This window comes from Hirundo rustica, chromosome 2 (genome assembly GCF_015227805.2).
Source record: "Hirundo rustica isolate bHirRus1 chromosome 2, bHirRus1.pri.v3, whole genome shotgun sequence".
Lineage (NCBI taxonomy): Eukaryota > Metazoa > Chordata > Aves > Passeriformes > Hirundinidae > Hirundo > Hirundo rustica.
In genome coordinates this window covers 54882212-54896027 of record NC_053451.1, presented here as the reverse complement: position 1 = coordinate 54896027, position 13816 = coordinate 54882212, and the positions used below count along the sequence as shown (strand labels likewise).

Here is a 13816-nt window from a genome sequence, read left to right as displayed (position 1 = left end):
TTAACATCAGCTTTAATGCCATTAAGCATTTAATGTAGAGTATAGCATAGGAAGGAACTGGCTGCATAATTTATTATTGCAAGCAGATGTGGCACAAAGTCAGTGTTCTGCACACACTTCAAAACAGCTACACTCTCACAAGTTCCAATTTTTTGGAAACATTTGTGTTACATCAGCACTGTGAGGATTGCAAGAAGCAAGGTCTAATGCTACAGATGCAGAGTGTTTTCCTGTTTCTCACAAATGTGCATTTCATGTAAAGAAAACAGATACACTCACCTCCCCATCAGATGTTAACACCATAGAATGGTGAGAGCCACAGGCAACCTCAATGACTTTCTTGTTCACCAAGTTAGTCGAGACTTGGCAGGGAATAAAACCATGATTTGTTGTACCATTGCCCAGCTGACTGTAAGCATTATGACCCCATGTATACACTTCTCCTTCTACAAGAAAAATGTAAAGAGCTAGTTGAAAAATCTCTACTTTTCCAAAGAGTACACAACATAAAATGACAAACTAAAATGTCAAATTTGGTGACAATATGCATACTTAAGTGTATAAATACATATATGACCTAGGAGGCTGTTTGGCCCATGGATGTACCAATGCTACCTGGCTCACGTAGTGTTGACCACAAACCCAAAAGGATAGTATCACCATAATCATAGTGAAGGAAAACATACTGCTGCAAGAAAAAGGATGGTGTAATACAGAAGAAAAAAGGATGAAATGACAGTCACAGTCCCTATTTCAACTTCTTTGTTGAATCAATTAGAATTTCTTATCTATGCCCTGGCACTGTTTCCCACTTTGGAAAATTCAAATAATCAGCTTTCATTCCCCTACAATATGCATATTCCCTCAGAAGGGTTACCTCAGAACTACAAAGGCAAAACATGCTACACTAAACCAATGCTTCCTATTATAACTGGTTAAACCAAATTATTTTATCCTATCAAAAGTGAGCAACCTTTTCCTCAGTTCACCAACACGTGAATACAAATTTCAGTAAACGTGAAACATACGGCACAGAAACTACAGCAAAGTGGAAATGACAATAATTAACACAAGAATTGTGTAACACATAATAGCCCTCTAAAAGGTAAGTTTAAAAAGGCTGTGCTGAAGAAAAGCTATTAATGCAGATGGAGTTATAAGTAAAAATCATCCAGGATCAGTTCTGGACCTGCTCTTTGGCAGTACTTCATCATCAGGTTAAGGAGTACGAGCATTTCAGTGGGATCTGCCAGTAACAAAGCACAGAGGAATACAGATGCATACATAAAAAAAAGCATGCAGAACGGTCTGCCATGAAGACTGGAGAAAATGATGGAACACAATTGAATGTAAAAGAACACATTTACAACATAATTCCCCTCACCTACTTTTAGTTATCATCTAGAATACTGAAAAGCATTTCCTCATTAATGGAGACAGATAAGTGTGAATACCATCAATTAGGCTCTAACAGAACCTCACAGGGAACACAATAATTTTTCTTCTAGAGTAACGTACTTATTTATGAACATAAAAGCCACTACCACAAAGCGGATAATAGTGTCAGTGCAGGAAGCATGAAGGCTGGGAGGCAACATAATGGGTCTTTAAAGTACATCCAAAAGTAGGTACTGGAGGGAAAAGATGCATTTTAGCTGAAGGACAGTGCTGGCACAAGAACACAGGGGACATAATGTAGCCACTAATGCATTTCAAGAGCATCCAGAAGTTTCAAACCTAACTGAGAAGTAAAAGAAAAAACCCTTCCAAAAGTAATAACAAGATCAAAGTAGGGCTTGAAAAACTTCTGAAAGTAACAAGCCAGCTGACATGTCATATTTGCCAATTAAAATACTTTTGACTTAACAGTCCAGAATACTAAACTCTCTCTCTTATGTTACCAGCCCAGACCTTCCACACCTTCTGGATGAATTTAAGTGGACTATCTGAAAAAGCGATATTCAGATCGTACTTTACCTTCTGTAGCAAGAACAACATGAGGGCCGCTTCCATAACTCAGGCAGGCTATCTTTTTGCCACACAGGGAATCTAGCCTCCTTGGTTCTATAGTGCTCTGCATGTCTCCTGTTCCCAAACACCCACTGCAGTTCATGCCAAGCACAAAAACCTGTTACAAAAAAATCACAGACTCATAACTTCGGTTGCAACTGAGAACCTCCTCCAAAGGTCAGCTAGTCCACCCTCGTGCTCAATAAAGATCTAAACAGATCAGTTGACTCAAGGCCATGTCCAAAAGGTTCTTGAACATGTCCAAGGAAAACAAATCTCATAACTGCTTCAGGATTTAACCCTTCTTCTGGCAATTTTTTCCTAGTACTGAATCAGAACTTCCCATCTTGCAGTTTGTGCTCACTGCCTCTCATCCTGTCACTGTGCACTTGTAACAAATGTTTAACTCCATCTTCTCTTTGTTCACTGTATGGGGTAGGAAGCCTTTGATTTAAACTGAAAATGCTTCAGTAGCAAACCAAACAATCAGACATTTTTGCATGCAACTTTTTCTAGGTGTACTATTATACTACTGGCCTTCAAAATAACTGGATACCTAACTGATTTAACCATGTCATGTTCATACACACTCTTGGACAATTACCTCATCATTTTCAGTTGCATACAACACTTCATTACCAGCACTGCCAAATACACAGGCTTGACGAATTAACTTGATCTCTTCTGGGGAACAGAGAGAAAAAATCGGCCATTTCCCAACATCCAGCATCTTCAGGGCTGACAACAGTGTTGCCTCCAAGGCCTGGTAGTATAAAAAATGCTATCAAAAACCTGCACAGAGAGAAATATATGCCTTTGCATAGTAAAAAAAATTAGATAAACACCACCATCTCCTTTTTCAGCCACAAACCAATATTCTACAACAATACTTGAAAGGAAGACATTAAATAAACATTTAAAATACATCATGATCTAAAAAGAAAGGATCGATATTCACGGAGAAAAGTACCATGTAAGAGGTTAAATGGTGAGGTTGTATTTTCACTATATTCATACAACATTAAGTGCTGTCTTACAGAACTCAATGTACAGCACTCCAATATAAAGTGTAAAGTGTATATTAAAAATTTGAAATACGCGTATTTTCCCTTGGTGCTAAAATTGCTGTTAAAATAAAAAACCATAAAAGAAATGTGCCCAAGAATACACTTATCTTTGAGAAATATACGTATTTGTTTCCATGTATTATTTTTTCTACCTCCAAATTATACGAAGATGTGAATGAATTATAGTTTGGAGTCTGAAGCATGTTATATCAGCCATAAGAATATTGTTTCTTCAATTAGTATCACTGATTATGAAAAAATATATACAGAAATATGTATAACATTAGAAAATCAAAACCAAAACCCTAAATTAATCCTAAATTAAACTTTTAGAAAAATACCAGCTAATCACACATTTCTTTATTATACGCTTCTGAGGAGGGAAAAGAAAGATTGGCCATCTTCACAGGAAAAAATGTTGTGGTTTTGATCACGCCAGTTCTTTCCCCATCTCCTCGCAGCAAACAACTGACCAGCTTCAGCCAAATTTGCAAGTGAAAGGGAAGTAAGATTCTGCTGACACAATCAGCTTGGCAGCAGGCAGCTGGACAAACAGACATTATGTTATGAAATAAGTCAGTATTGAGCAAGTAGGTCCAAACTAATCCTAGCAAACGCTGTTCCCTGTGACACGTAGCAGGGTAATCAGGGATGAAGGACCAGAATCCATATGGAATCAGTCTTCGTTTATCTGCTGTTTGCAGAATAATTTCTTTTATGTCAAGAGGTTACCATTTATTCTACAGAGAATTTTAGGCCCTCTTAAGATATGATAATAAATACGGAAAGCATCACAGACTATTCTTCCAACTGCATCAACAAAACTGCATCTCACTTTTGCTCAAGACTGAAGAAGACTGAAATTCAAAAGGACAGTCTGGGTGTCCTTCAATTTTACAGATTCCTTTATTGGAATAACATATTGGTTTCTTTATAATGTGGGTTCTAAATTCCAAGTGCTCAATGGATCAGAACCCATTCATCTTATATAAAAAAGTTGTTTTTCTGTAACCTTGTTCTACAAAGCACTCATGACCTACTCTCATAATTAACAGGCTTAAAAAAACCCCCAAACTGTAGCATGTCTTAACACTAAAATAATACACTGGAAGAAAAAATCCTCAACAACTCTTATAAAAAGCACCCAAGAAAATACTTCTGATATTGATCTTAAAAAAAAATAAATAAAGAACTGAAACTTTATCAGACAAAAAAACCCCAAAAACATCCATAATCTAAACCCTGTCTCTGGAATTATTAGTTACTCTCAACTCAGTAAGAAGGTATTCTTCCACTTTTCCAGACTTTCTCCCCTCACACAGTTCCACATTATATTTTGTTACCAAGATTTATATCCTGTAAATGATCAGTTCCCTCATTACATTGCACGAAGCCACGAAAGGCAGCCTTAGACATGAATCTCAGATATTATATGAATATGTTGTTCTTCTAATATTTTGTGGATGACTTAAGCAAGATTTCTTCAGCTAGTATCATTTCTTCTACCTATAGCTTTTGTTTTCTGTCTACCTTGAAAAGTACTTGCATGTACTAAACCAATGCTAAATGTAACCTTTTGAGCAGAGCAGCGCAGAATTCCAAAAAGAAATCGACACTCTGACCTTGGCACTGACTCCTTGAGAAGGAGGAGGAGGTTCATCCTCCATATGGATTTGTGCTTGTGTCCCCCTGCGGAGAGAGAACTGTGGTTAAAATCATCCTGCCATATTGCTGGAACAATACTTTCTGCACACTAAATATTAAGTGTACATTGTGTAATAATACACTATGCACACTTAATATTAAGCCAGAACTATTTTCTTCTGTGGGGTGAGAAAACAAGAAGTGCAAAGCTCTCTCAGGTTTGCTTTTATAGACAACAGTACAATGATCAAGTTAAGCAGAGTCTGCTCTTCTGTATTCTTACCAAAAATATTAAATCTTGGACAAAACATTTTTTTTTAAACAAACAGGAAAAATAATCAGATAGTAATTGGAAAGAAAGATGTTTTATGAGCACCATACTCCAATGTCTTTTCATTGCAGTAAAAATAAATTGAGAACCTTCCTGACATAATGCTCTACAACATTTCTTTCAGCAAAAACAAACTGCTCAGAGAATTCAATTACTGGCTTAAGCCTTCAAATGTACATATTCCAGTTCCATTCTGAAACCAATGTTAGAAAAACATTTGTGTCTTTTCAGGTTTACTGAGAGCTGCTAAAAATTCATTCTACTTCAGAAAATATTGTCAGCCCTGTAAATTGCCTGTATAATTTCTATGACATATATTATCAATAGAAACAGATTTCCAGACCAGATGCTTCTTCACAAATATGCACAACTCTACTATCCTAAAATTATTTCCTAACGTAAAGCCATGCAACTCTTCAGTAAAACTACAAAAACGAGAAGCAGCTTTGAAGCTGTACAAGCCTCTTTCACTGAACAATGATGAAAGTCGTATACATCATCTTCTTTGAGGTACATTGGTTCAGACATAGCTTAAAATCTGCTTACTTCTCACATAAAATCACATGTCTGTAAAATTCTGACTACAGGCAGAATAACAACTAACAAACAAGGTACCATTTTACAGAGTTAATCTTCAGAGTAATACCACATTAAAACAAGTGTCAAATGTAACTGCATAAAACTACCTAACACATCTCTTATGTAAGACTTCATGCCATAAGAACTAATCCAATTACATAAAATACATGAAATTGGTATGACTTCAGTATTATAAACATTAATCCTTCAACATGTAATCTACTGAATAAACAAACAAAAATTATTTTCTTGAAACAAATAAAAATTTGAACAACTGCTGCAGCTCCACCATACTGAATATGCACAACTGTTAAGCTTGAGCTTCAACAAAACCCACAAATCTACACACAGTGTATTTTATACACCTAGTTTGAGACATTAAATGAACAATTCAGCTCATGTGTGAAAGTCCACGGTGACTTTGAGCTTAAGGCTCAAACACACAACCAAACTGAAACAACTGGAAACTAAATTATATTCCCCTTCAACTAGAAGGGACTAAAGGGCTGAGTCAGTCCCTTACACATCAGCACCTACTTGTATTTGAGATGACCTTGGGGATCCCTGTCACCAAACGGTGCTGGCAGATACAATACAGGACTCCTGGGATTTCCACGTATCCATGCCAAGCTGGAGCAGCAGCTAAGAACTAAATGGCACCAGGCAGTTCTGCCTGTGCAGCTGGGCAGAGCCCTGAATGAGCACACACAGCCATTTAGCAAGCTTTACACCTTCGTGGAAATCGGGAACTTGTTGAGGTCTTGCAGTTAAGCAATTTCTTATTTTCTTCAACATACTTGTTCAAACAACAAGAATGCAACCAGTTGATTTTGCGTACATTATCTCTAATTAAGATAGACACAAATCCCCAAATCAAGGCCTTTGCCTGTACTACTGAGCTGTTCTGAAACATTTAATTCCAAGTATGCCAGTAGTCATACTGTGAAACTGATAATCAAGGCTATCCAATATTTTGCAGCATCAATTTCCAGCACTCCCTAGCAATGCTGACATATGTTACCCACTTCTTGACCATCCTCAGCCTACTCTAAGACTCCAAGGGAATAATTATTAACAGAATTTTCTAGCTTAAACAAATGTAGAACTCCGTATTTCCTTCCTCAAGCCATTTGATACAAAACTGATACCCATGATTCCTCAGGTTCTAGTATTTCACTTCAATTGCACCTGTTCAGACAAAAGCATGGCTTCACTTGAAAGCAGTTGATTCGTTAGTGCAAAGATGCATTGGGCTCTAACCACCTCAGTTAACTAATAACAACTGCTCCACTTCAGTACTTTTCAGATCCCTGACAGTTTTGCCTTGACTTTTCGATAAAAAAGATGAATCACGTGCCCTCCCAACTTAAAAGTTAAAACATCTTTTATCTTACATATAACTATGAGAAAATGACCCTGCAGACCCACTTTCAGTTTGCTCTGCAAACACAGACGCCTTATTTCTGAGCAACCTCACAGGAGAACACAGGGTGACTCAAATTATGCCAGTTTATTCTTTTATTCAAATTCATGTCTTCTAACAAAAGCACATACTGAGGCCCACATATCTGTAGCTCCAAAGCTGTTCTTTCTAAAAACCTGTAATTGATTTAGGAGTATATATTCACCTGGGGTTCCCAAAAATAAAGACAGAAAAAAATTTAAGCTTGTTTAAGAACCATTCCTATCCATATACCTTTAAAATACTAGCAATAATTCATATTTGCCTACTCGCATGACTTCTCCTCCAGAAAAAATAACAATTGTGAATGCAGTCATGCAAAGAAAAAAAACCCAGTATTTTCATCAAAAATGAAAAGACAAAAAACCTGTATATTTGAGTAAATCAGGCACAGGAAAAAACGATATCCTAGTTATTTCAGATAAGTTCCTGGGTTTGTTTGTCCACTAAATCTTATAATATGTGCACAACTACTAAAACCCCTTACTTTAAAATAGCTAGCATTTAAAAAGAATGCAATACTTACTCTAGAAAGTAAAAAGGTAAGCAAGAAATATTTTTCATGCATGAAAATCTTTTATAATTTTCATTAGCTGTAATTCCCAACAAAAATTCTGAAGTCAAATCTGAAGGAGATAAAATCATTATTATAAACATCCATTTCTTGGGGATGTGAACAGCCCCTTGATACAAAAATATTTGTATTAAACTTCCACAAATCTCTTATCTGGAATCCAAGTACAATTAAGAATCTGGACAGCATACTCAGGCAGCCTGAGTTTAGGTCGTGGAAACTGGAAGTGTTGACTCTCGTTTTGGTCTAGCCACAATAGGTCTTTGGGTAAGATACATGTTTCTGCAGTACACATTAAGACTGAGTTAAGGAACATAAATACCAATTCTAGTAGCCAAGCTTCATTAACAGTCCAAGACCATTTAACCCTAAATATTTAAACAGGTTCACTGACTCATTTGAATGTAAACATCCTTGTAGATTTTCTCTCTAGGAACTTGGCAAGCAAACAAAAATTTTCAGAACTCCACTTAGTATTTCCTCCCACTTAACTTGAGCATTTATGAATCTCATCTGCTGATTCAAAGGTCTGTCTGCAGCTTCTTCCCCAAGGACTCTAACCACAGGCTTAGGAAAGACTACAAAGAAAAAGTCACAGAGAAAAGGGATTTGATGAGGCTTTTAGAAAAGGAACCTAACCTTCTCTGATATTCCTGATTTCTCAGCAGTTTCCTACCAGAGCAGTCATTACATGATGCTAACTCGTCCAAGCAGGAGAGATCAGATCAGCAATACTGCCAACATGTACTCCTGTTGAACAGGTCACATTCCTTTCCAGGAAGACTGTTTTCAAAATTATCTTCCTTCTTCATGTACAGTGAAATGCCAGAACTACTCCCAGTGCTGACAACAATTTGACAGAACTCAGCTTGTCATTCATTCTTCCACGGATGTGGCATTTTCCATTACCATGAAATTTCAGACCTCAACAAACAGCGAGTGGTTGTTTGAAAAACTTCAAACTCCAACTAAAGTATAACCTTCTCTCCTGCCTTTCTTGCGGCATGACACCAGACCGTGAATTCTTTGCTCCTGATGCAAGTTCCACTGTGTGCCTACTCACTACACAAGCAAATCTACACAGGGTTTAGAGGCTAAATCCAAGATACTCTTTATTGGCTCCATCTCCAGAGGCAAAACTTCAGCCAAAAGCCTCTTGTCAGACACCACCTCTCTTTTGGCATGACATCCAGTTCCACCTGTTGGCTGCAAGGAAGGACCTCCAGCATGACCCCACTGAAGCTTCCAGAGGCTCACATGCAAAATGCATATCCTAAGTGATGGTAAGACAAGTGCTCATATTAAGTTTCTACATTTTTCTCATTCCTATTCCAGTTGCTTCTTCCCCGTTAGAAATGTCTACCACCATCATTGATGTAGAATGGTGGATTTTTGACCAGCCAGCAACAAGAGAGGAAGCAACTGGAAAAAAATCATTATCACCCACCAGAAGGAAAATATCTAAGGCAGAAATAATAATAATAAAAAAAAAAAAAATCCCAAATTCTTTTCTCATTCTACAAACCCTAGAGTCAATCTGAAAAGCTAATACTACACCTTTGGCTATCTATCTACTTGATTTAAAAAAAAAAAAATATTTGAAGGCAGTGGCTGGCAACTACTAAGAAAGAGAAGCTATATAACAAACAAAGACAGAAATACAAAGACAAGAAAACAGTAGTGTTTATTAGAAAATTAGGCCTCCAGTAGAGTTACTGAAATGTCAAAGTCAGCAGCTAAAAAAACCTGATAAGAAAATGTCAATCAAAATATATTTTCTCTTAAAAGTACTTACACTTCCTTCTACACACGCAAAAATACCTTTTGAAGGCAAACAAGTGTTTCAGGTCACAGAAACAATGCAAGAACTACTTTAAGTGCTGAAAAGCATTACAGAAAGATGCTGGAGTCACTTTCACATAATTACTGGTTTATATCTCCAGTAGAAGGAAAAAAAACCATAATGAGTAATATCTCTAGACCTTGAGATGTGTTAAAATAATCAAACATTTTGTCAGGTCATTCCTGCATCAAAATCGATCCTAATGTAATCTAATGTAACCTAAATCTAATCTGAGGTGCTAAAGAAAAACATCTCTTCACAATTCTCATACGGCTAATCCAAGATTTTCAGAAAATTAACTTGAAAAGTTCCTTCCCTTTGCTGAATTGTTACCCAAACTCTAAATACGCATCAGTTCCTGTAATCCATACAGAAACACAAACATAATAAAATACAACTGATGCAATTGTTGGCTCTTGCCTATTTTATATGCTAGATAAAACTTCATTTACGATACAACTGATTTGGTAGAACTGATAACTTATCTTAATTTTGACCTTCCAATATGAGAGGTCAAGGAACCAGCTTTAAGGAAACAAATCTAATCCAAAGACTTCCAAAGTTTAAGGAAAAAATCAAAACTTTCTTAAAAATACTGACCATGCAACAGAACAAAACCACTCAGAATAGTGCAGTACATATGCAAAAGAAATAGCTGCCTTTTTTTTTTTTTTTTAAATGAGGTTAAGGAATTGTAGTACAGAAAATATTAAAGCTTTAAGAACTTAAGAAGCACTAACAAGTCAGTTGTTAAGGATGTACCAACTTCAGATGTCAGGTGGCATTTTACCTGCATGTGAGAGCCTGGCAAAAGCAGACTTTACCTAGGTATGTATACCAAACAGGTACTACACACCTGGAGCTGAGAATTTTTATCATTAATACTCTTAATGCCGTCTCCCTATGAAGATACTGCATGTTATAGGAGAGAGATAAAACAGTAAATAGAATGTGCATGAGAAAGAAAAGTTACCCCACTTCCTCTACCAATAAATGATACTGTTAAATACCCAAACATACTGTTCCGGTCTTCTGCAACTGGACATTAAGTGGCAGGAGCATTGGATCAGACATAACACACAGAGGTTTCTCAACTCTTAAAAAATAATTAAGAGAGAAAACGTTATTCTTTCAAGGTAAAAGTTGGAGCACCTAACATTAAGTCTACTCACTGCAGTAGCCTCCTCCAAACTGCAACAGATGATTTGCATCATGATGCCAAGGCCATTTTACCTCATCTTTATCACTCAGTGGTCTTATTTCTATTATTGCTTTCACTTACATGATTAAAGAAGCTAAAAAAATCAATTGCCTGTAACTAACTCAGAATTACTTTTGCCAGTTCTTACTGTTGAATTGTCATTTACCTCTTCATTTTCATTTTGCTTAACTATCCTTTTTCTAGTCTTTATTTCCAAAATCCTTTTTGAGAGTTAGAAGTTGTTTTCAATAGACATTTTTAAAACTTTTTTTGATATAAATTCCAAATGGATTCCACCTTTGGCATAAAACAGCTTTCTACCTGCTTTACTTTATAAGGCCCTCAGGACTTCCATGCAAACAACACCACTAATTAATCCTCTTGATTTTTCCAAGTTTGCCCTTCTAAAACTAAGAATTTCAAACCTATTCAGTCACCTATTATATTTCTATTTATTTAATCTAATCAAAAAAAGATCACAAGCTGACTAACGAACCACCTTTTCCCAGAATTTTCACACTTAGACTTGCTTACCTGAGAGCAAGTCTAAGGCAATTCAGTGCTTATTTGGCAAGATGACAGCAGTTGTTTGTAAGATCATCTGGATCACTGTGTGTCTAAATTATGCCGTCATCTGTAGCTCTTGGTTCTTCAGCCTGGAGAAGAAGAGGCTTCAGGGACACCCCACTGTGACCTTTCAGTACTTAAAGAGGACTTATAAAAAAGAGGGAGAGTAACCTTTTGCACAAGCCGGTGTTGATTGGACAAGGGGGAATGGCTTTAAATGACAAGAGGACAGAATCAGATCAGATCCTAAGAAGAAATTCTTTACTCAGATGGTGGTAAGGGTACAAACAGCTTGCCAAGAAAAGCTGTGGATGCCCCATCCCTGGCAGTGCTCAAGGCCACTGGATGGGGCCAGGGGCAACCTGGTCTAGTGAATGGCATTCCTGCCCTTGGCAGGGGGGTTGGAACCAGATGATCTTTAAGTTCCCTTCCAACCCAAACCATTCTGTGATTCTATAGTCTATGAAAGAAATCTCTCGGTGACATAATTCCTGACAGTATCTGTCAGTAAGTGGTATTCTTATACAAATCCAACAATGTCCTGTGGTCTACAGCAGACACCATCAAAAGCTCTTATAATTTTCTTGTCTCAAAGCAATGATATGCTTGACTCTTTATCCACACACAGTCTCTTCCTTCTGCTTCACAGTCCATCACATCATTCACATCCTGCATAATTCTGTCACATTTATTTCCTATATCTGGACAGTATTAACTCTTCTATCAACACTGAGCAGGACGATTGCTTCTAAACGTTTCCTTTACCCTGTGCTTGCTTTGACATCCTCCAACATGGAATCATAGAATGATTTGGGTTGGAAGGGACCATGTATATAATTTTATTCCAGCCTCTGCCACGGACAGGGGCACCTTCCGCTCGACCAGGTTGCTCAGAGCCCCATCCAACATGGCTTTGAACACCTTCAGGGATGGGGCATCCACAGCTCTCTGGGCAACTTGTTACAGTACCTCACCAACCACGGTGAAGAATTTTTTCCTAACATCTAATCTAAATGTACTCCCTTTCAATTTGAACTTGTCCCCCCTTGTCCTGTCACTACATTCTCTTGTCCCATCGTTCCTGTAAGTTCCCTTCATGTGCTGGAGAGCACATCAGTTCATCAGCCCAAATGGTTTCTGAGGGTGCACAAGCATCACTCCCTACAGACCTTACCCCACTCGTAACCTGTGTAAATCCTCTCTGCTGACTGTGCCTGACATTAGAAACTTCACTTGCCCAAGGAAACGCCACGAAATCCTCCCATCACCCACACAGTAGATAAACGGTGCTTGGTTTCCAGAGTATCCCTTCTCTTCCTTCAAGCCATGACCGCTGGCCGGGCTCAGCTCGCCTGTGGTGCCGCCACCACCACCGCACCCCTGCGCACCTGCGGGCACACACAGACGGGACTCCTGACGGAAGCCGAGCACGCACGGACAGACACACGCACACACCGACAGACCGCCATCCCCCTCATCGGCCATTTACACACCGGGTGCCTGAGAAACGAGGCCTCGGGGAGCGCAGCCCCAGCCCGGCCCAGCACACGCAGCACGGGCGGCCGCGCCCTGCCCCAGCCCCGCTCCCGCCGCCGGCCGCCCGGCCAAGGGAAGCACCGGGAACGGGGGAAGGGAAGCGCAGGGAAGGGGGGGAGCCAAGCCCCTTCCCTCCCCTTCCCACCCCCGCGCTCCGCAGCTCACCTTCCTTCTCCGCAGGCGGCGGCGGCTCCTCCCCCGCCCGGCGAGCCAAGGGAAGATGCTGCCGCGCTCAGGCGCCTCCTCACCGCCCAGCCGGGAGAGGGGGGAAGGGGAGGGAAGCGGCTGGCACCTCCCAGGGATCCACCCACTGCAGCCGGAGCCCGGGGAGCGGCGGGCGCTGTCCTGCGAGCTCGGCCGGCTGCCGGGGAGAGCCGCGGGAGAGGCGGGAGCTGTCCCAGGGCCCGGCCCCGGGATGACACGGCTGCTTTGGGAAGAGTCGTGGCCAGAGCGAGCGCGGCGTCGCGGGAAACACCACCCCTTCACGCCTCCGAATCACGGAATCAAAGGGCTTGGAGAAGACCCCTGAGGTCCGGAGCCCAAGCTGTGACCCAGCACCGCCGTGACAGCTAGAGCGGGACACTGAGTGCCACGTCCAGTCTTTCCTTACTCACCTCCAGGGACCGTGACCCCACCGGAGCCCTGGGCAGCCCGTCCCAGGCTGGGCCAAAACACACTGACAGCCACACGCTGAGAGACACGGTCAAAGGGGAACGTCACATACTGCTATGCCAATACAACCTGCATTTATTTTCTTCCCAAAGGAAGCCAGGGGATATTAAGTATTCTGTTTCTCCTATGGCTTAAGTTTAAAATTAAGCAACCCCAAAGAGTATAGACTTGATAAATTTTCCTGAAAGCAACAACCTGGCTGTTTTGCCTGGCTGTGCCTCTTGCCTTTAGTGTGAAAATTGCCTGCTATTTTGCTGTGGGAAATACTCAGAGACCCTTGCTGCCATACCCAATGATAAGGTTGCATTATTGCTGTGGAAGCCTTATTCA

At 39.8% G+C, this 13816-nt stretch overlaps 1 protein-coding gene across 9 annotated transcripts in view; it reads right to left on the bottom strand.

Annotated features, from left to right (window-relative positions):
* Positions 1–13097, bottom strand: part of RCBTB2 (RCC1 and BTB domain containing protein 2) — a 32395-nt gene extending 19298 nt beyond the window's left edge. The window contains exons 1-7 of one of the 9 annotated variants that reach the window (XM_040055037.2): positions 12980–13011; positions 12551–12666; positions 11246–11367; positions 4700–4766; positions 2615–2773; positions 1978–2128; positions 280–446 (exon numbers count right to left, since the gene is read on the bottom strand). In XM_040055037.2, the coding sequence (XP_039910971.1) occupies positions 280–446; positions 1978–2128; positions 2615–2773; positions 4700–4744 (522 nt within the window). In that variant the 5' untranslated portion in view covers positions 4745–4766; positions 11246–11367; positions 12551–12666; positions 12980–13011. Of the gene's footprint in view, positions 1–279; positions 447–1977; positions 2129–2614; positions 2774–4699; positions 4767–10520; positions 10556–11245; positions 11368–12452; positions 12523–12550; positions 12712–12771; positions 12797–12979 lie in introns of those variants that run through there. The other 8 variants (XM_040055035.2, XM_040055034.2, XM_040055039.2 and 5 more) reach the window with 8 other exon arrangements.
* Between the last annotated feature and the right edge of the window lie 719 nt (positions 13098–13816).